At 41.3% G+C, this 22693-nt stretch overlaps 1 protein-coding gene and 1 non-coding gene across 3 annotated transcripts in view; both read left to right on the forward strand.

The window, feature by feature from the left end:
• The window catches only part of PRKG1 (protein kinase cGMP-dependent 1), a 1414086-nt gene that overhangs the window by 410982 nt on the left and 980411 nt on the right, over positions 1–22693 (forward strand). For both annotated transcript variants that reach the window (XM_077454156.1, XM_077454155.1), the window contains exon 2: positions 3892–4058. In XM_077454156.1, coding sequence (XP_077310282.1) covers positions 3892–4058 — 167 coding nt within the window. The remainder of the gene's footprint in view (positions 1–3891; positions 4059–22693) is intronic.
• LOC143932437 (U2 spliceosomal RNA) lies at positions 4852–5042 on the forward strand. The gene has a single exon (XR_013262900.1). It is a non-coding gene; the product is annotated as a U2 spliceosomal RNA (small nuclear RNA).

Below are 22693 nucleotides of genomic sequence, written 5' to 3' on the forward strand. Positions count from 1 at the left end.
CCAGTGATGGCGAACCTTGGCACCCCAGATGTTTTGGAACTACATTTCCCATGATGCTCATGCACTCTGCAGTGTAGTTGAGCATCATGGGAAATGTAGTTCCAAAACATCTGGGGTGCCAAGGTTCGCCATCACTGCCCTAGACACTCACATATGAGCAGTCCCAGCTTTGTTCCCTACTCATGCATGCACAGTCTGCTCTCTTTAACCACTTGAGGACCGCCGTATTGCCATTGTACGTCAGCACAATGGCACAGGCAGGCATAATCACGTACATCTACGTGATTGCCTTCCAGCGGGTGGGGGGTCCCATCGGACCCCCTCCCGCTGGATACGGCGGTCCGATTCGGTCCAGGAGCGCTCCGTGAAGAGGGGATGGCCGTTCGTTTTCGGCCACCCCCTCTGGATCGCTCCTGGCCAATGAGAAGCTTCCTCCCCTGTGTATTGTTTACACAGGAAGGAGGAAGTGATGTCATTCTCCTCGGGGCGGTCTTTTTGACCGGACTACAAGGAGAAGAGTAAAAGTAAGTCTGCACGAACACTACACTGACATGTAGGTACACACAGGCACACAAACCCCCCCCGATCCCCCCCCCCGATCGCCCCCCGATCCCCCCCCCGCCCCCCCTCCCCCCCCAGTCACAGTGTCACTGATTGCATTGATCATTTCTTTACTGATCAATGCATTCAGTGTCAGTTGTGACAGTAAAAACTGTCAGGACAGTTAGTGTTAGGTCCAGGGTAGCCCCCTATCACCCCCCAATAAAGATTTAACCCCCTGATTGCCCCTAGAGTTAACCCTTTCACCCCCTTTTGCCAGTGTCACTAAGCGATCATTTTTCTGATCGCTGCATGTGTCGCTAGTGTCGCTAGGTAGCTAGTTATTTTTTTAGGTTCACCGCCAGGTTTTTATATCGCTAGGTACCCCGATATACTACCCAATAATGTTTTTAACCCCCTGATTGCCGCTAGTTAACCCTTTCACCCCCTTTTGCCAGTGTCACTAAGCGATCGTTTTTCTGATCGCTGCATTAGTGTCGCTACAGTCGCTAGGTAGCTAGTTATTTTTTTAGGTTCACCGCCAGGTTTTTATAGCGCTAGGTACCCCGATATACTACCCAATAATGTTTTTAACCCCCTGATTGCCGCTAGTTAACCCTTTCACCCCCTTTTGCCAGTGTCACTAAGCGATCATTTTTCTGATCGCTGCATGTGTCGCTAGGTAGCTAGTTATTTTTTTAGGTTCACCGCCAGGTTTTTATATCGCTAGGTACCCCGATATACTACCCAATAATGTTTTTAACCCCCTGATTGCCGCTAGTTAACCCTTTCACCCCCTTTTGCCAGTGTCACTAAGCGATCGTTTTTCTGATCGCTGCATTAGTGTCGCTACAGTCGCTAGGTAGCTAGTTATTTTTTCAGGTTCACCGCCAGGTTTTTATAGCGCTAGGTACCCCGATATACTACCCAATAATGGTTTTAACCCCCTGATTTCCGCTAGTTAACCCTTTCACCCCCTTTTGCCAGTGTCACTAAGCGATAATTTTTCTGAACGCTGCATCAGTGTCGCTAGTGTCGCTAGGTAGCTAGTTAACTAGGCTCCCAAAAAGTCCCCCACATGTGGTATCCCCGTACTCGGGAGAAGCAGCAGAATTTATTTTGGGGTGTAATTTGACTTCTGCCCATAGCATGTGTGAACAATATATCATTTAGTGACAACTTTGTGCAAAAAAAAAAAAGTTTGTAATATTCCCGCAACTTTTGGCAAAATATAAAATATTCCATGGACTCAACATGCCTCTCAGTAAATAGCTTGGGGTGTCTACTTTCCTAAATGGGGTCATTTTGGGGGGTTTTGTGCTATTTTGGCATTTTATGGCCTTCGAAACTGTGATAGGTAGTGAGGAGTTAAATCAAAAATTTGCACCCTTAGAAATCCTGAAGGTGGTGATTGGTTTTCGGGGTGCCGTGCGCGACTAGACTCCCAAAAAGTCCCACACATGTGGTATCCCCGTACTCGGGAGAAGCAGCAGAATGTATTTTGGGGTGTCATTTCACATATAACCATGGCATGTGTGAGCAATATATCATTTAGTGACAACTTTTTGTAAAAAAAATTTTTTTTTTTTTTTTTGTCATTATTCAATCCCTTAGGACAAAAAAAATAAATATTCAATGGGCTCAACATACCCATCAGCAATTTCCTTGGGGTGTCTACTTTCCAAAATGGGGTCATTTGGGGGGGATTTGTACTGCCCTGCCATTTTAGCACCTCAAGAAATGAGATCGGCAGTCATAAATTAAAAGCTGTGTAAATTCCAGAAAATGTACTCTAGTTTGTAGACGCTATAACTTTTGCGCAAACCAAAAAATATACGCTTATTGACATTTTTTTTACTAAAGACATGTGGCTGAATACATTTTGCCCTCAATGTATGACTAAAATTTAGTTTATTCGATTTTTCTTATAACAAAAAGAAGAAAATATCTTTTTTTTTCAAAATTTTCGCTCTTTTTCCATTTATATCGCAAAAAAAAAAAATCGCAGAGGCAATCAAATACCATCAAAAGAAAGCTCTATTTGTGGGAAGAAAAGGACGCAAATTTCGTTTGGGTGCAATATTGCATGACCGCGCAATTACCAGTTAAAGCAGCGCAGTGCGAAATTGCAAAAAGACCTCTGGTCCTTAAGGTGTTTATTGGTCCGGAGCTGAAGTGGTTAATTTGTGCAGAATGCTGGGCTGCCAGGTGGAGTGGACTGCATATGTATGGGTAGGTAATAAAGCTGGTGGTGCTTGTTTGTAGGTTTTCACAGCTGCACATCTGAGGCTGTAAGCAAAAGTGAACTAACTCTTTATCTAAATTTTCAATCTATCCAATAGCCATTACGAAACTGGAGGCCAAATTTTATTTTGTAGATGTACCAGGTCGTATTGGGAATATAATGGATCAATCACACTGTTGCATGTTTCATGAAAGTGGAGTATGCTTCCTACTAGGGAACAAGAAAGCTTTGGCAAGGCAACTCTCACTCAGCAAGGCTTCCCTTGATGGGTGCCTAACAGTAGCTCAAACCATAGAAACACAGAAAGGAGCACCAGACCAAAACTGGATGAAAGAGTTCACGTTAAGGGATATGAGAGAATCTTAGATATGAGAGAATGTGGTAGAGTTATCTATAACCTCCAAAGATACTCCAGCCTTCATAATAGTGAAAGGCAATATTTATGCACCATTTGGGCCAGCACCTCTTTTCTCACCTGCCATTTAACATATCAGCCTTTTGTGGTTTGGTATTGTAGTTTGTGTATGCTCCAATAGTTCTACACCTGACCTTGATGTATTGTTTGGCAAAACCTTCTCAAGGGCCTATCAATTGCACTCTGGAAAAAAAAAAAAAAGATGATGGGGATCTTCTCCAGCAATTGGTTGTCAAATTCTGAATATATTGCCTACTTATTTAGAATGGGGGTTTGAACCATAGTGTACAACGTAGATCTCCAATGTTTGTCCTTGGCTGTCTCTAATAGAGTAATAGATATAAATAGCATATTCTAAATATTCCGATTTGGAATTACCTTCTGGAGTTCCGGTACATTCATACAGGATTTCAACATTACGCTATTTAATAGTGATAAAGTTCTGGAATTAAATATGTGGGTGCTAAGTGTTAATAAATATAATTGCAACATAGCAAACTTATTTAGCGTTTAAAGCTTTATCATTTAGGGCTAGTAGCAATAGGCAAACCTTTGGCTTTCTAAGTTACAAAGTTCAAATGAAAAATGTATAAAATGTTGTTTCATGCTCTGGCAGATAAAAACCTTCTAGGATTTTTATATCAGTGTTTGTTACTGTATTTGACTAAATATTATGTACTTCTTATTTCAGGTCCAAGGAATTAATTAAAGAAGCAATTCTGGACAATGACTTCATGAAGAACCTAGAGATTTCCCAGATCCAAGAGATAGTGGATTGCATGTATCCTGTTGAATATGGCACAGACAGCTGTATCATCAAGGAAGGGGACGTGGGGTCGCTGGTCTATGTCATGGAAGGTACTGTGTTTTAGTTTTCCCACAGTTACTTTGCTTTTACTGTAGAAGATTTGAAGATTTCCTTTCCTGTCTGGGAGAAATTGTACAGTACTCTTTTAAAATAGATTTCATTGTGGAATGTCCTTTTAATATCTGTCACAGCTGTCTGCAGCCCTTGCAAAGCTAAGAAGTCATAGGCTTTTATTGGGAAAAATTAAATGAATATATCTGTGTGACTTTTTTTTCTACTTAATAGATGCATGTGGTCACCAATATAGATTGTAAATCATGTAGTCAATCAGTCACTGCATTTAACTGGCAACATGCTTACTTGATTACATCTTATAAGGTTCCCTAAACACATGTGCAGACATCAATGTCTTTGGTTTAATATTTTGGGTTTCAGGAAATCACTTTTGAGGAAATCACTTTAGATAACAAACTTTGCAGACTTTGCTTTGCACAAGATCTGGTGACAGCAATGTGAACATGACACACAATGAGCCATAGATACTGTATATATGAACACTTAGGAGAGTTGTTTATGATGGTATAATGGGGCAATTCAGTAAAGCATTTGCGACACAGTTTTAGCGTTATGAAAGTGCTGTGCCAAATTCATAAATGTTTTTCAAAAATGTTATTGCTATTTTGGACTCATGCAACAAAGGTAGTTCTAGTGTGGGACGCTTTTTTTACATTCTGATCCATTTTTTGCTAAAGTCCACTTAAAGATAATCATGCAAGTTTATTTTCTATTTGATTGTGTTTAGTGTGTGGGCTGTATCCTGATGCCTTAATAATGGCAGGCTTCATCGCTTCTTGACCTTTTGGCTAAGATCAAGTGTAGTATCTGTTCTTATCAGTTTAATATCCGATACGTCCCCTATATGGGGACCATATATTAAATGGATTTTTAGAACAGGGATATGGAAGGAGAGCTTGCTCTGTCCACTTCACGTATCGACCTGGTATTGCAGTACCTCCAGGATGGGTGCACAAAAAAAAAAAGTCAGGCTTGTTGTAAAAAGAAATTGACTATGATCTATTGTCTAAAGAAGCTAGCCAGGTAGTTTCATATAATGAGATACTTAGTCAAAAATAACCTACCATTGCAGATGCATTCAGGAAGATAACTAGATTATATAAAACACATACCATATCTTGGTGGAAAGTGGTAAGTGTCAGAGATGTACAGTGCCTTGAAAAAGTATTAATACCCCATGACATTTTCCTACATTTTGTCATCTTACAACCAAAAACGTAAATGTATTTTATTGGGATTTTATGTCATAGATCAACACAAAGTGGCACATAATTGTGAAGTGGAAGGAAAATGATAAATGGTTTTCCAAATTTTTTTTACAAATATGTGAAACGTGTGGCATGCATTTGTATTCAGCCCCCTTGAGTCAATACTTTTGTAGAACTACCTTTCACTGCAATTACAGCTGCAAGTCTTTTTGGGGATATCTCTACCAGCACATCTACAGAGTGAATTTTTTGCCCATTCTTCTTCTAGAAAAATAGCTTAAGCTCTGACAGATTGAATGTAGAGCATCTGTGAACAGCAATTTTCAAGTCTTGCCACAGATCCTCAATTGGATTTAGGTCTGGACTTTGACTGGGCCATTCTAACACATTGTCAGGAACTATGAATCAGATTAAGTAAAAATCACACTTTTTTTTAATAAAACGGTAAAATGGTACAAACAGAGCAAACATAGTCAAAACATAGCCAGGGTTTGGTAACCAGAGCGGGCAGTCGGAACAAGCCAGTTTAAAAGGAATCCAGAGATTAGCATAGTGGAGGCAGTAAACAGGATCAGGAACCAGAAGGGAAGTCAGATAGGCAAAGGTCTTTAACAGGAAAACACAGCAGAGAGTATCCAGATATGTTGACCAGGTGAAGGCACAGGAGATCTGATACAGGCAGTTTAAATAGCCAGCAGGGCTACAGTATGTGCTTCTGATATTGTGTCAATATCGCCGATGTCAGTGGTGAGATTGACACCTGGGAGCCCGATCGCGGGAGCCAGCGCTGAGCCCTGTCACGCCTCCCGCTCACCGCCCACAATGTATTCCTATGGATGCGCGGAATCTCGTGGGGGCGGCGAGTGCAAGAAGCACAGCCTCACACCAGTGATTTCCAGTGCGACCCAAACGTGCTGGAAACACAATATCTGCGGCAGGTACTGTAGCTGACCAGCAGGAAATGAAGACCAGGTGAGTCACTGTGGAATGAAGAGTGCTAGCAATTAACCGAAAGCCCAGCACAGAGCTCTGAGAAGGGAGGGCTGAGCCCAGCCCTCACACACATGAATATGCTTTGATCTAACAAAACAAAAAAGGAAGGTGCATTGGCCTAGTACATTACCATAAAAAAAGCTTTATTCAGAACAGAACAAATAGCAAAATGGCTACCATTGCTTGTTTTGGCTCTGAAGAAAGGGGTTCTCCCCTGAAAGGTGTCAGCCGTTTACGTTGGGGTATTCATCAATCAATCTATCTGACATCAGATCTGGATGTGTCGATGTTTGGTGCGATGGATCCATTTGTATTGATCATGCCTTTTATCAATACTCGTTTGTGAGTAGTCATTTTGCTATTTGTTCTGTTCTGAATAAAGCTTTTTTTATGGTAATGCACTAGGTCAGTGCGCCTTCCTTTTTTGTTTTGTTTTTCCAGTATTTGAATACCCAATATTCTAAGGAGGGCTGCAAGACCTTTTTGACACTACCATCTTAAACTATCGGTATCACACTTTGAAGACCGGGACACCAGAGCGCAGGAGAAGTTGTCTTTTTCTTGTATGCTTTGATCTAAACCATTCCATTGTCTCATTGACTGTATGTTTAGGGTCATTGTCCTACTGGAAGGTGAACCTCTGCCCCAGTCTCAGGTCTTTTGCAGACTCTAACAGGTTTTCTTGTAAGATTGCCCTGTATTTGGCTCCATCCATCTTCCCAAAAACTCTGTCCAGCTTCCCTGTCCCTGCTGAAGAAAAACATCCGCACAACATGATGCTGCCACCACCATGTTTCCTTGTGGAGATGGTGTGTTCAGGGTGATGTGCAGTGTTAGTTTTCTGCCACACAAAGCATTTTGCTTTGCTTTCTTTCAACAAAGGTGTTCTTCTTGCCACTCTTCCATAAAGGCCAGATTTGTGGAGTGTAGAACTATTAGTTTTCCTGTGGACAGATTCTTCCACCTGAGCTGTGGATCTCTGCAGCTCCTTTAGAGTTGCCATGGGCCTCTTGGCTGCTTCTCTGATGCTCTCCTTGCTCAGCCTGTCAGTTTAAGTGGGCGCCCATGTCTTGGTAGGTTTGCAGTTAGGTTTGTGCCATACTCTTTCAATTTTCAGATGATGGATTTAACAATGCTCCATGATGTTCAAAGCTTGGGATATTTTTTTATAACCTAATCCTGCTTTTAAACTTCTCCACGACTTTATCCCTTACCTGTCTGGTGTGTTCCTTTGTCTTCATGATGCTGTTTGTTTACTAAGATTTTCTAACAAACCTCTGAGGGCTTCACAGAACAGCTGTATTTATACTGAGATTAAATGACACACAGGTGGTAGGTGGTATTTACTAATTAGGTGACTTCTGAAGGCGATTGGTTCCACTAGATATTAGTTAGGGGTATCAGAGTAAAGGGGGCTGAATACAAATGCACGTCTCACTTTTCACATCTTTATTTGTAAACATTTTGAAAACCATTTATCATTTTCCTTCTAATTTACAATTATGTGTGACTTTGTTGGTCTATCAAATAAAATCCCCAAAAAATACATTTACATTTTTGGTTGTAACATAACAAAATGTGGAAAATTTCAAGGGGTATGAATACTTTTTCAAGGCACTGTACCTCAAACGAGGGATCACTGTGTGGGGATTGAGATTTATGACCAGACCTCATTCCCACAGTGATAGTCAAGAATTTCTTTTAGGCTTTGGCAAGCTGCAGACTGAGAACACTGTATGCACAATACAGTATCATCTAGATTTTGAGAGAAAACACTTTGATAAAGAAAGTACAGGCAAAGATTCTGAAGTCCCATGCTGAATTCAAAACCCTGGAAGAGGGGTCGCAAAAATACATAGAACAAAAATACATAGAACATTTATACTGATAAATAAGAAGCAAAAATAAAAAAAACAAAAAAATAAAAATATAAAAAATCATAAGCGGCAAGGAAGGTTTTGAGCAGGGGAAGGTTTATACATGGGCTCCAGGGTGGCAAACACAGCAGTTAACCTCTCTGAACCTAGGCAACAACTACAGAGAGGCCATAATAAATCAGGCAGACAGGATAGAAATATGTGGAATAATCATTGTGTTTTTTTTACTGCCGCCAACTCAATCGTTGAGGAATAAAGATCAGAGGGAATATATAGGAGCAAGTAGGTGGGAGGTAGAGTCTGGAATTTTTGACTAAAAACTAAAGAGTAGAATCTGAGGGTAATAAATTGAGAATTTTCATTCTTTGCTCCTGATCCGTGTCCTTGAAAAGGGACTGTGTCCCGTCTTTTGATTGGATGAAGGATATAAATGTATTGACTTTGAAAAAATAATATAAGCATAAAGAAAAACTAATACCTTTGCTCAAAAAGAGATTGAAAGCCTAAAGCCGGGCATAGACAGCTCGAAACTCACCCAGTACAGCATCTATGGGCAGGCTGGTTGATCTATTGATCAACTTTAGTACAACCAGCCAATCAGTTTGTTTTAATGCAAACACTGCGGGTATTGATCATTGTATGCTTAAAGCGGGGAAATCTGCTGCTGTCAGAATACAGTAGTGCAGAGCAATTTGGCCAGCCTAAGAATTTAAGAATCCCTTAAGTGTTAAAATGAAATTGGAAATAGAGATAAAGGGCCCTTTCACTATTTTAGCGTTGAATACTTAATACTAACCCCTGGATCGGCTCCTATCATGGACAGCACACTGGTCCCATTCCAGGAAATTGGACCAGTGTGACGTCTCTCATAGGAGCAGCTCCAGGAGGTGAGACTTTGTTTGACAGCGGCCAGCGCCTGAACTCTGAGTGGTGATAGATCCCCTCTCTGTCTGCTCTGGCCGGCTCTCCTCACCATTCAGGCTGTGAGTGGATCCAGTGTGTCACCTTTCCCTCAGTTTAATGAATGATCACTTCTCCTTATGTGAGTGCCTTATATATTTTATTTTTTTAATTCAATTCTTTGTTTTAGGCTCTTTTTGCACTGGGTTCTTTGTTTATTTTTCACAGCTTGAGGATCTATATACACTATGAATAGCACAGGAACGCACATCTGTGATCTGGGTGCAGTGTGGTTTTAGCTTATTCATTTCAAATGGGCTAAAATCACACTGCACCACACCAATAGTAGTTCATGCATTACTTTTGGAAATGCGCAACTGGATTGCATGGTACTTCAGAATGAATGGGCTGAAATTGCACTGCACAGAGCTACATATGAATCGTACAGGAACTGCACAGCATTCCTGTGTGATTCGCAGTTCAAAGTGTGAATGGGCCCTTACTGTGGTTCTCTGCTGGGGATACCTGTGTCCTAATCAATTAACTGGTACTGTGTTTGCTGCTTTGTCTGATTGGTAACCTTTGGGCTTATATATTTTATGGAGAATTAATTTACTCTGGTTTTATCCCTGTGGATCTGAGTGCATGGAATATGTTTTGTGTATTTTTTACGGTGGTCAAATGTGAATCCCCGGCCACTTGCTGGGGATTTGAATTTTTAAAATACCTGTCTTCTTTTCTTTAAGCTGGGCACATGTGGGCCAAAAATCATCCAAAAAAGGTTAGTTCAGCAGGGACCGTCTGACTTTTTGCCCATGTGTACAGCTCCCTGTCCAGTAGCCAGTCCTGAGACTATAGAATGAGCATGCTGAGAAACCAGCATCCAGTCAGCACTCACAGCCAATGGCTGCAAATGCTGATCAGTGTGTCCCGGCAGGGGGGGGTAGTCCCCCTGTCAGAACACAATAGCTCAGCTTTTCACTTCTGGCCAGCCCCGACCAAGCCTCCCCGGCTCCCCCCTGCACCCCCCACCCACTCCTCTGATGGCCAGTTCAGGAACCTGGTGTGGAGGAGCAGGCGCTGTCCAGCCCAACCCACCCAGCGAGCAGAGAGTGCCTGGAGTGGAACTTCAACCTGGGATGGGGTCAATAGGGGGAAGGGAAAAGGGAGAGTGGGAGGAGGGCTGAGTTGCTGCACCACGGACCTCTGGGTTGTACTTGCCCTCTGGACCAAAAGTTGCCAGTCAGCCCATGTTAACTTAATTGCCACCGGAACCTAATGGCTCCTTTCATTGTGGCCATTGTTAATACCCATGTATTCCTACAGTGGAGGAATTTGTGAATCCAAAAAATTAACAGAAAATCCAAATTCAGCCATTTTATAATTGCAGTTTTACTGGGCTTATTAATGATACCAGTTGTTTTTGTTTATTATATGTTTGGAAAACTTGGACGATGTGCCCTGGAAGATGTAAATGGTGTACTCAAGAGAGATAGTCTTTAGAGTTACCATAGCCAGGCATTTTCAGGAAAAACATGGTGGCAAACCTGACTGTTTGAGATTCTGGATTTTCAGGCTATAAAATTGAGACAATGGAAAGGTGATCTTGACTAAATGTTCCTGACGCTAGATAGATTTTTAGATTGGGCTCCAGAGTTCCCTTTGGCCTCAATAAAGTCTTCAGTTTCCTACCATGTATTCATGAATAATTATAATATGAAGATAAGCATAATTAGATATCAGGTTTCTTACTGTTTGTATCTAGAAAAAAATAATGAAAATATAGTATATTATACAAAGTTGGTGTAAGTGTGTGAATGGAATTGGCGACATAAAGATTTCAATATAAACATTTTTAAACATGGTATTGATAAAAACTGGTTTTGAAATTGTACACAAAAGGGAGCTTTTGAAATGCTGATCATATAGATCACCATGAAACACCATGAATCTCACTCACATGCTCAGGTGTGACCAGCCTTTAAAGCTCAGAACCAGTGTGCCTTCACTAGATCAGGGTCTTTGCAGTCTTCCATTGAATGGCCAAAACAATGAATGTGAACAAGCTAAACAAAAAAACAACAGACCAGGGAAGCACACACCCTAGTAGTGCAATTCAATTCTTTATTAAAGTAGTTGTACACCCTGTAAAACCACTTTTACCTACAGTTAAGCCTATATTAAGGCTTACCTGTAGGTGCTGGAAATGTCTCCTAAACCTGCACGGCTGATGTCTCCGGTGCATGCACACTTTAGAAAGGGCCTTTTCTAATAGGTGTCATGCCTTGACTGACGGCTCCCACGCGCATGTGCAGGAGTGACGTCACGTGACTCTGGCCAGAGCTGGAGTTCACGGCCCGGAAGGAAGAAGGGTGAAGATGGATGCTCCCTGCTAGTAGGGACAGGGGTGACATCGCAGGCTTCAGTTTCAGGTAAGTGACACATAATGGGCTACTATACGATGCATAGTAGCCCATTATGCAGGTAAATAAAGAGGAAATAAAACCCACCAAGGTTTACTTCCTCTTTAAGCAAAGATAAAATGACACATAATGCACTCACATGCTCCTGCAATCAAGGTCAGCACACAACTGTGAGAATCCACCTTCAGTAACCATGTATGGATACCACTGAATGTAATCTATTTAGCTAAAGGCTCCTTTTCTTGTGTCTGTGCGTTAGGAAGAAATAGAAGAATGGGGAGCTGGCCCCAAAAGCAGCTTGTGTATGACAGCCTCCAGGATTATGGAGGACCGGAAATCATTCAGTGGAGCGGCATGCACCAGAAGGTGGCTGTGTGGGTTTTTATATATTTGAAGATGTGGGCCACGGGGAAGTCATCCTTTTCTCATAGCAGCCTCTCATGGTGACCCATAAAAAGACAGATAGTGCTGGTGTAACTTGTCAACTTTGATGCTCCCAGTATTGAATAGCGATAATGCAAGCCTCCTACGTGGAGATGATAGTTAGATGGTGCCACTGGGTGGACGTTGATGATGTCATCTTGCTATACCTGCGTGATGATGTCACCATGCTTTATGTGATGATGTCATGATGCAATGAGAAGCTTCATTATAAATAGATAGAGAGAATGGTGGCTGCCATTAAGCATGGTATTTATTTTGTGTTGTTTCTGTTTGAAGCCCCATTATTATTTTATTATTATGATACAAATTCAATCTTGATGAAGCCCTTTCATGTGCAAAACATGTTTAGCTTCACAGTATCGTTTGTGCCATGTTTTTGGGGTATGCAGGGAATAGTTTGGAAAAATGAGAGAGAATTGACAAGTACTGGCCACCTTTGAATTAGAGAGATATGGACATCTTTTTGCTCAGACATTTTATCTGAATAATTCTTTCCCCCCTCATATTTTTATAGCTTGCATACAACTGTAGGAACCTTCAAAAGTTAATTTTGCCTATTTTTGTTCTCCTATTTTACCACCCATAGGTCCATTTCTTGCTAAAGTTAACTTTAGCATATTCAGGTAAGTTTGTTTTTCTGGCACTTTGGCTGTGACAAATTCATTAGGAAATATCACCATATTGGTGATAGGAAAAGTGGAGCCCCGTACAGCATGAAGAGTTATTTGTTTATCTTTTTGGAGTAGAGTGGAACAGCATGTAGGCAGCCTATATAAGTGAGTGGAGACACAGTGTGAGTTTGGGGATGTGCACCCATCCCTCTGTATCTGTCAAACTGTGTGGGTGAGTCTGCATCTCCTTTCACTTACACTGTATATGCTGCCTGCACTCTAGTCCATGCTGCTTTAAAAAATTAATGAAGCTTTACAGTTACATGAATTAGTCGCAAGTAGGGTGCCCATGTGTCCCGGTTTGCCCGGGATAATCCCGCAATTAGCAGGTCTGTCCCAGGCACCTTCATTCTGGGACAATACAGTGTCATGGAATAAAATTGACAGAGCGAGCAAACCCTGCCATAGCGCTAGGGCTCGCTCCGCCTCCAGCTCTACCTGAGACTCTGCCCATTGGTTGCTATAGTCGCCTGGTGGCTAGCAACCAGTGACCTCACAGCCATGACTCACTCTGCCCATCATGCAAAGTGGAGAAGTTAACTTTTTCCTCCTCCACGCTGAACACTCTCCACCATGCCGGACGAGGTTGTCAGCGGGGGCAGCCTCAAAGACACCAATCCACCGGCACTGTAGTCTGGGTTAGGATCTCCGTGGACACAGGACAGTGATCAGGAAAAAGGTAAAAAGCACCCCCCCAGCACATTTCAAACCCCCACCTCTCTATTAGTACAAGTGGAAGAGGAGGGAGTCAGTAGTGAGGGTATTTGTACTGTGGGAGGGGAGTTAGTACTGTGGGGGGGGGGGTCTGTATGTAGTGGGGGGTCCATACTTAGGGGGGTCCGTACTGAGGGAGGGGGTCTATACTTAGTGGAGGGGGGTCCATACTGAGGGAGGGGGACATACTTAGTGGAGGGGGGTCCGTACTGAGGGAGGGGATCTATACTTGGTGGAGGTGGGATCCGTACTGAGGGAGGGGTCTATACTTAGTGGAGGGGGATCCGTACTGAGGAAGGGAGGGGGTCCATACTGAGGGAGGGGGTCTATACTTAGTGGAGGTGGGATCCGTACTGAGGGAGGGGTCTATACTTAGTGGAGGGGGTCCATACTGAGGGAGAGGTCTGTATTTAGTGGGGGTCTATACTGAGCGGGGTCTGTACTGAGGGAGGGGGTCTATACTTAGTGGAGGGGGGTCCGTACTGAGGGAGAGAATCTATACTTAGTGGAGGGGGGGTTTATACTGTGGGAGAGGATCTATACTTAGTGGAGGGGGGTCTGTACTGAGGGAGGGGGTCTATACTTAGTGGAGGGGGGTCCGTACTGAGGGAGAGAATTTATACTTGGTGGAGGGGGGGTTTATACTGTGGGAGAGGATCTATACTTAGTGGAGGGGGGTCTGTACTGAGGGAGGGGGGTCTGTACATAGTGGAGAATGGGGTCTGTGCTGAGGGAGGGGGTCTATACATACTGAAGAGGGGGGTCTGTACTAAGGGTAGGGGGTCTATTTTTACAATGTAATAATATAAATACATTTCAAGCATGGTGTTGGGATGATAGCTTGGAAATGTGGTCATCCTAGTCACAAGTTGCACCATTCGTTGCACAGACGAGAGACGGATTTCTAATGAGCATGAGACTTTGTTATGAATTCAGGGTCCTTGTTTCTCACCATAGTGTTTCAACTTGTAAACTGCAGAACTGTCCTTTTTTGGTTCTTTTTCTTTTTTCGTTGGTTAAATAATTGGTGCACTAAGGTTTTTTTTTTCTTGGCCATGCACTTCAATTTAAAGAGAGGGGATTCAAACTCTTTGAACTGTTAACCCTTGGTAAAACCACAATCCCATGCCTAGAATTCTAGTCGCCTAGCATGGAGTGATTCTGTAGTTAGCCTTGGAAGCTACCCAAACTCTTTTGAGCTGATGCTCTAAGGAGAGATTGATGAAAACTTGCAAAATACAACACTGTGTAGAAATCCAGTCAGATTTCACCATATTGTAAGCAGATCAGTTAAGAGATAAGTTGCTTCAATGCATTGATACAGATTGCGCATTCTTAGTGCCAGGCTTTTGCATGGATTAATTGAATAAATTGTCTTGAATCAAATAATTGCATTATATTAAAACTGCCCCCTAACATCTACAGCATAATATATTATTTTTTTCAAAGCATATGTCTTATGATTTAATGACTGTCAATGTCTTAGATGCCTCAAGTGTGTGTTTTTTTCTCTTTATATTGTTTACAGAGCAAAAGGCAATCAATATCCCTTACTACCACTTTCCCAGTGGGAAATAAAACATTTTAGATGTGAACAATGCGTATTATGGCAAAGCTCTGCAAAGGGCAAATTTGCTAAGCTTTGATTTTATCAATTAAAAAATATTTAAAAGGCCCATAGAAAGATTATTGCAGAATTTTAAAAATATTTTGTCAGACCTAACGTATTGATGTCGGACCCATATAAACGGCATATATTGTTTCTGCAACCAGTTTCTGACTAAATACTTTCTCTGAATTGCTAAAATAATAGATGCTTCTGTATGAATACTGCATTTGTCAAGATATGCAATCAAAGTGCAGTTATATCCTTCGTTCCAGGAATAATTTACAATTGTTCCAATTTGGAGTGTGTATGCCTGTTAAAAATCCATCTGCATAAAGTTTAGACCAGCTGGACAGAACTCTCCCTTTAAGAGCAACTTAAAGCAGTTGTAAAGACGTACATGTTTTTTTCCTAAATTAATAAACATGTTATAATTACCTGCTCTGTACCATAATATTACACAGAGCATCCCTGAACCTCCTCTGCTGGGGTTCCCTGCTGATGCTGTCAGCTCCTCCTCTTCTCTGAGTACCCCTATAGCTAGCTGCTTGCTATTGGGGCACTCATGCATGTGCACCCTCAAACTGGGTTGTGTGCATAGGACACACACAGCACGGCTTGGCCAAGCCCCCTGGCTCCTTCCTCATAAGATTTGATTGACAGCAGCAGGAGCCAGTAACTCTTGGTGAAAGGCTTCTTAGTGAAAGTGAAGTTACCACAAAGCATTCAGGTGTGCCCAGCAACAACATATTTTAGCCTCCCATAGGTTTTGACAGGTGGTGCACTAAAAGGGGTTTTATGTACCCGTCTGCAAGGGGCCTTATTCTGCACTGTGCAATTTCACTTTCAACAAGGTGCCTATGGTGGATTGGAATGATATTTTGCCCACACCATCACATGCCTTGACAATTTGAGTTCAAAGAAAGCAAGAATACATGCAGTAATATTCTTTTCAAAATCCATTACACAGGTGACCAAGCAATATACTGTTTATATAACTGTAATATATCTCCTGTACCGTATATGATGACAATGACACAATCAATACACGGAGAGAAGTGTAATAAGTATGTCTCACTTAGATGGTCTGGAAATAATCCTATATGTCACTAAAGGTAATAAGTTAATACATGAGTACTGAGGTCACACAGTTGACACTGAAAAAGGTACCCCGTTGGAAATTTCCCACCCACCTCCTGTTCTAGTTACAAATTTAAAACTTTGCATTTCCTATCACCTCCGGTACCCAGGGACAGTGGTCAGTAAGACAAAAGAGAGGACTATCTCCCAATGAACAGCAATAAAAACCCAAAAGGGGTTCTTTTGCGCTTCCACGGTGGATTTAGACAAAATTTGAATAGAATGTACTAATTTATTACCTGTAGGAACATATAGTATCATTACCAGAATGTATAAGTGAGACATACTATGCCACATATTCTCCGTGTATTAATGATTGTGTCATTCTCATCATATACAGGGATACATTTCAGTTATATAAACAGTATCTATTTTGGTCACCTGTGTAATGGATTTAGATTAACAATCCCTTTTACTATTGACTGTTCTGTTTTCCTCTCCTATAATACATGATCATCATGTCTCTGAAACATGCTGGTTGTGTGAGAGAACCACCCGCCCCTCCTTTCATCTCCATCCATCCATTCTGTTGAGAGATCAACTGGATTAAACTTTCCCCTTCGCCTTCTCCCTGTCATGTTGTCAAGCTCTGTTCTGGGAATTGAATTACTTTTCCAATCAGCTGGGCTGATTAGCTGGAGAAATACTTTTTTCTTTCTCTATTGTTCGATTGCCATTTTCAGCCTCCCTGTCACACATTTGCCTTCCTGTGCTATTAACAGCATCTTCTTCTACTTTGAATTTCAAGTCTTTCTGCTGTCTCCATGTTTAAAATTGTTCTCTGTGGGAAGCCGTGTGCAGTTTTTGTAAATGTTCACACTGCAGATCTCTGGTTTTCTATAACATTTCTTGCTCTGGCTGTGGATTTTACAGGGCTGGTAATGAAACCTAACAACATAAATGCTTATTGTTACCCCAATGTAGCAGATATGGTATTAGGACTGGATTTATACTTGACATCCAAGTAACTAGTATTCCCTAGGGCAGCCTTTTTCAACCAGGGTGCCCAGGCACCCTGGGGTGCCTTGAGGATTCTTCAGGGGTGCCTTGGCAAAATGCCTAAAAATTGATCAAAAATTGTATACAAACCAGCAGGTGGATCAAGTCTGCCTTTTAGGTACAAAAAGCCATAGATTTTCATTTTGAACCATTACGACTTTCTAGACACTGGCATCCTAACAACCAATGACGTCATCAGTTGATAAGGAGAATGTCTCTTGGCTCCACAGCATCCTTGTTTGACCATCCTGTGCCCCATTCCCTCAGCACTGGGGTCACATTAGATGACAGAGAGAGAAATTGAGGGAGAAGAGAAACATTGGAATACTAGTCACTTCCAGTGTACAAAATTATATTTGCTTTGGAAGATTTAATCACCTCTAACTTTGGGTGTCCTACATGTGGATGTTGCTGCATTATGTAAAACTGTTAGAATAGTTTTTTACATTTTAAGGGTGCCTTGAGATTGTCTATAATTTTAAAGGGTACCTTGACTGAATAAAGGTTGAGAAACACTGCTCTAGGGGTCAGGGCTGCAATGGCACCCTTTATATTCTCTTGGTACATGTTTTTCTTTTATATAAAATGAACACGTGCAGACATTTGATCATCAATGAACAAGAAAGCAATGATTATCAAAGTCAAGTAAGGAACACCATGGTTGTGCATTAAAATACTTTTCACTGAAACACCTAAAGCTAGTAGTAGGGAAAAAGTTGCAGCACAACCCATTTGATTTTAATTGTAATGAGTCAGAATGGGCAGTCTGTAAGTACACCGCACACTCTTCTTCCACTAAAAAGGCACAGTTTGTGAAAGACTAGCAATGATGAGGACCCTAGCATGTATCACTTGCTGCAGGACATCAGTCTACAAGATTCTGTTCTGCATGAGAATGCAGCATATTGCTGACTGTTAACACAACAGGTTGCCTCCTGTCAGAGAATGTCTGACTGATTAATTGAGTCAGCTATATCGATTTTTAATTGATCGATGAACAACAGTGCCTCCAATACAAAATGTATTTATTTAAAAAAAGAATGAAGCTGACTAATTCAACTATTCCCAAGTTTTTTTTTGCCCAATGCAGAAATTATTTGATTTTACACAAGTATGGACTGCACACACCTCTAAGACCTTGTACACACGGTCGGAAATTCCGACCACAAAATCCATCAGATTTTTTGTGACCGATTTTGTCCGAAACTGGTGTTGCATATACACGGTCGGACAAAGTTGTCGGAAAATCCGATCGTTCGGAACGTGGTGACGTTTGTTACGTACGACAGGACTACGTTCAAGCTAGTAGCCAATAGCTTTGGTCTCGTAATTTGATCTGAGCACACGTGGCACTTTGTCTGATCGGAATTCTCTACAAACGATCGGACAAAGTCCGATCAGATCATGTTGTCGGAATATTTTATTTATATCCAGCTCTTAAACTTTGTTGGTCGGAAATTCCGACGGAAAAAAGTCCGATGGAGCCCACACATGGTCGGATTATCTAACAACAGGATCCGATCGGACATTTTCTGTCGGAATTTCCAACCGTGTGTACAAGGGCTAACAGTCGGATTAAGAGGTTGACACAGACATTGAAATTATCTTCACAATTACTTAAGGTATCCTGCTAAAGCATGGGTACATATATTGCAGAAACACAGGATCAATGCCTTCCCTTCTGACAGAATGACATTTTGTTTACATAGGCAGATTTTCATTCGGTCTGTGTCCTGTGTAATGGATGGGTGCCTGCAGACATCAAGCCTGTGATGCTCCCTGCTGGAATCTGGCTGTGTGTGATCACAGTGGGAGTGGGCCTTACCTAATTTCAGATGTTTTTTTTACAGTCTTATAGACTCTGCAGTTAGTAGACAAGTGGAAAGGGATGTGACATCATAGGACATCATTGTTTCATCTGGTTTAAACTTCAATACCCATACAATGTTGACAAATCCTTTAGAGAGTCAGTCTATTTCAAACTGAAACACCCATACCTGACCAGTGTTGGAAGGGCCTTCAACATCCGTCTTTCACATATAATGCCATTTTAAGTTCTTTAGTCCAGTGATTTGACAACAATTCACAACTGAAAGACCTATGCAGACTTCCTGACCCCAAGAATGGAATTCTGGAACAAGAGCAGCGTGGTTTCAGAACTTTCACATTCCCTATCCCGTTATTGGAAAATCAGTATCTGCACATTCCATGGGGGTTTGATTAAGGTGTCTGTACTACCTCTTCAGATACAAATGCTGCATATCTTTCTGACAATCAGACTGAACAAGTGACTTGGAGAAACTCTAAAATGTGTTCAACACTACAAAACCATTTCAGATGAATGCAACTACTACTAACTTTAACCACTTCCCGACCAGCGCACGACGATGTACGTCGACAGAATGGCACGGGCAGGCATATTGGCGTACATGTACGTCCAATATTCGTTGCCGCCGTGCCATCGGGAGCGCGCCGCCGGCGGCGCGCTCCCGCGCTGGTCGGGACCCCCGTGAGTCTGGTCGCGGGACCCGCGGACTCGACCGCCGCGGGCATCCCCGCGATCGTCTCACGGAGCGGCCGAATGGAGGAAATGCTGTATAAACAACATTTTTCCATTCTGCCTAGCAACTAGTGACGCTGATCTCTGCTCCATGTGATTGGAGCAGAGATCAGTGTACACTAAATGAAAGCCCAACCCCCCCACAGTTAGTAACACACCCCTAGGAACACTTAACCCCTACACTGCCACCCACTGGTTAACCCTTTCACTGCCAGTGTCATTTACACAGGAATCACTGCATTTATATAGCAGTGATTACTGTATAAATGACAATGGTCCCAAAAATGTGTCAAAAATGTCCGATGGGTCCCCCACAATGTCGCAGTCACAATAAAAATCGCAGATCGCCGCCATTACTAGTAAAAAAAAAAATAATAAAAAATTATTAATAAAAATGCTATAAAACTATTCCTATTTTGTAAACGCTATAACTTTTGCGCAAACCAATCAATAATCGCTTATTGCGATTTTTTTTTACCAAAAATATGTAGAAGAATACGTATCGGCCTAAACTGAGGGAAAAAAATGTTTTTTTATATATTTTTGGGGGATATTTATTATTACAAAAAGTAAAAAATTATGCGTTTTTTTCAAAATTATCGCTCTATTTTTGTTTATAGCGCAAAAAATAAAAACCGCAGGGGTGATCAAATACCACCAAAAGAAAGCTCTATTTGTGGGAAAAAAAGGACGTTAATTTTGTTTGGGAGCCACGTCGCACGACCGCGCAATTGTCAGTTAAAGCGACGCAGTGCCGAATCGCAAAAAGTGGTCTGGTCTTTGACCAGCAAATTGGTCCGGTCTGAAAGTGGTTAAGGTGTCCTGGATAAAGGAGAACCTTCGTAGACTTACCAGTAAAGAAACTATAAAGATTGCTATAGAATTTAGCTACAGTGAGCAGAAAAATGTCATCTGTGCAGGGTTGAAGTAAACTTATGGAAGCAACATTCTAACAGTGTTGTTATTTTCTCCTATATGTGATGTACATATGCAATTTAGGGATAATCCAAAAACATGTCACCCCACATGGATGTACAGCCAATGTCTCCATTGTATGTCACAGCTATTTACTCAGTATATGGAAATATTTGGCTTGTTTGAGTGTCATTAAACCCAGACTATGATAAACTCTAATTACATGCTATGTAACACAGTGTACATATTCACAAAGCCACTAATGCATTTGATTTGTGTACAGTGAAATATACCTGGTTGATCCTGCCTTCAGTTATCCCTCCTATCTTCTGTGTCCCCATTGCAGGCTGAGATTGTGTAGGCAAAGCTGGTGTCCTCTACAGAACATGCTCATAGTTTAGGTCCTTTCTAAGCTTTTAATTTTCTCCTTTGAAATACATATATTATTATCTGTGCAGGCCACATAAGTATAGCGTCACACATGTGGGCATATACACAATGTTAAATGACACTCCTCTCTCTCTCTCCTGCCTCCTCCATGTCCTCCTATTGCCAAACACTATAGGGGTAAGATATAGTATTCTGATTATTTTCACTAAAGAAAAATCTTTGTTTTACTATGAATTAGTAGTAATCTGTATCAAACGTAATTGTCAACACCTGTATAGTTAAAAAAAAAAGCCTTGTATGTAATGCCATCTGAACAAAGTGAAAGCTAATGCTAATACATCTTTGACTCTGCCTACACCATATAAATGCATGCATTGCACATATGATGTTCATTAAAGATTTATAGGGAGCTATACATTTTATATTTATATTTTAATTTGAATTGCTCTGAAACTATTTTTTTTTTTATCATGTAACCAACACAGCACCAATTTGGGCTGCACAGATATACACTCATACTGTAGAGAGCATACATTAGCAGTAATAGAAGCCCCTCCCAAAGATCTTTCCCTGCAGATGCCAACGAAAAGGGAAAGATCATGTGACCACACAACAGAGCTGCGGGAATAAGGTACTTGTAGGATTAAAAAAAACAAAAACAAAAAAACTGTGGCATGATATATGATGTATGTGCATAAAGTATTGCAATTTGGTATCACTTTAATGCTTATGCTTATTTTGTCTGGCCATTTCTCTTGAAAAAGCTGCTGACTTAATGACCAAGAAGAACACAGTACCAGTGAGGCTTCTGATAGGGACCTTTTATATTTACTGGAATATACTCAACAATGCTGTTAATATTCAGCATACCTACTGTAGATTGTAGAATACTCGCAATGTATTTTGCTGCTATTTATAACAGTAATCTCCTTCACTGTGTTACAGAAATAGTAATCTCATTCTGAATGCAAAATGTTATAAAGTTTTCTCATAACATGCTTATGCAGCAGGTCCACGTCACAGGCAATCCCCCTAATACTTACCAAAATGTGTTAAGTGCTGCAGCCGTACGCTTGAGATTATACATCGCTTCCGGCAGTGCAGGATTTAAAGAAAGATTGCAGCTTGTACCGTCAGTCACAGCTTGGAGACAGTGACTTGGCAGTGCGGTTTGTCTGCTTGGTGGCACAGAGGATATGAATACATCACTAGCTTCAATTTCTCTTAGTGTGAAAATATTTTAAGCAGATAATGACTGTATGCAGGCAGCACAGTTTGGGCATAATAGGCTTTTGCATTTCAGGGGCACAGATGCGCTATCCGAGAAGCCTGACAAATCCAGAAAAACAATACAGTATTTCAAATCTGTATGGTTTCTGCAGGCATTCAAATGATAATGGTCACATTTTTCAGAGCTTGGATATTGATTTCAGTATTTCCTGAAGAGAAAGGCCACGAAGCACACCTGGGGATTCAGCTACCTTGCTACTTCCCATCAGTTTGCTCATCTCCTCCCCAAACAAATAAAACCATGCATTTTTGAATGTTAACAATACCCTAATATAAACAATAATCTAAACTTGCTGGGGTTTGATTTGAAATGTGCCACAAATTGCACAAAAAATTGTATATCAGTAAAAAGCAGACCAAACCTAGTCAGCCTACTCTTTTTTTAATTTATTTATTTATTTATTTTAACCTTGATATTCCAGTGCCCAAGGATATGCTGGGCCTCTTAGCATGTGAGACTATACCAGGCAAAGTCATTAC

The sequence above is a fragment of the Lithobates pipiens genome, unplaced genomic scaffold (genome assembly GCF_037356315.1).
Source record: "Lithobates pipiens isolate NorthernLeopardFrog02 unplaced genomic scaffold, aLitPip1_a1.2 Scaffold_25, whole genome shotgun sequence".
Taxonomy (NCBI): domain Eukaryota; kingdom Metazoa; phylum Chordata; class Amphibia; order Anura; family Ranidae; genus Lithobates; species Lithobates pipiens.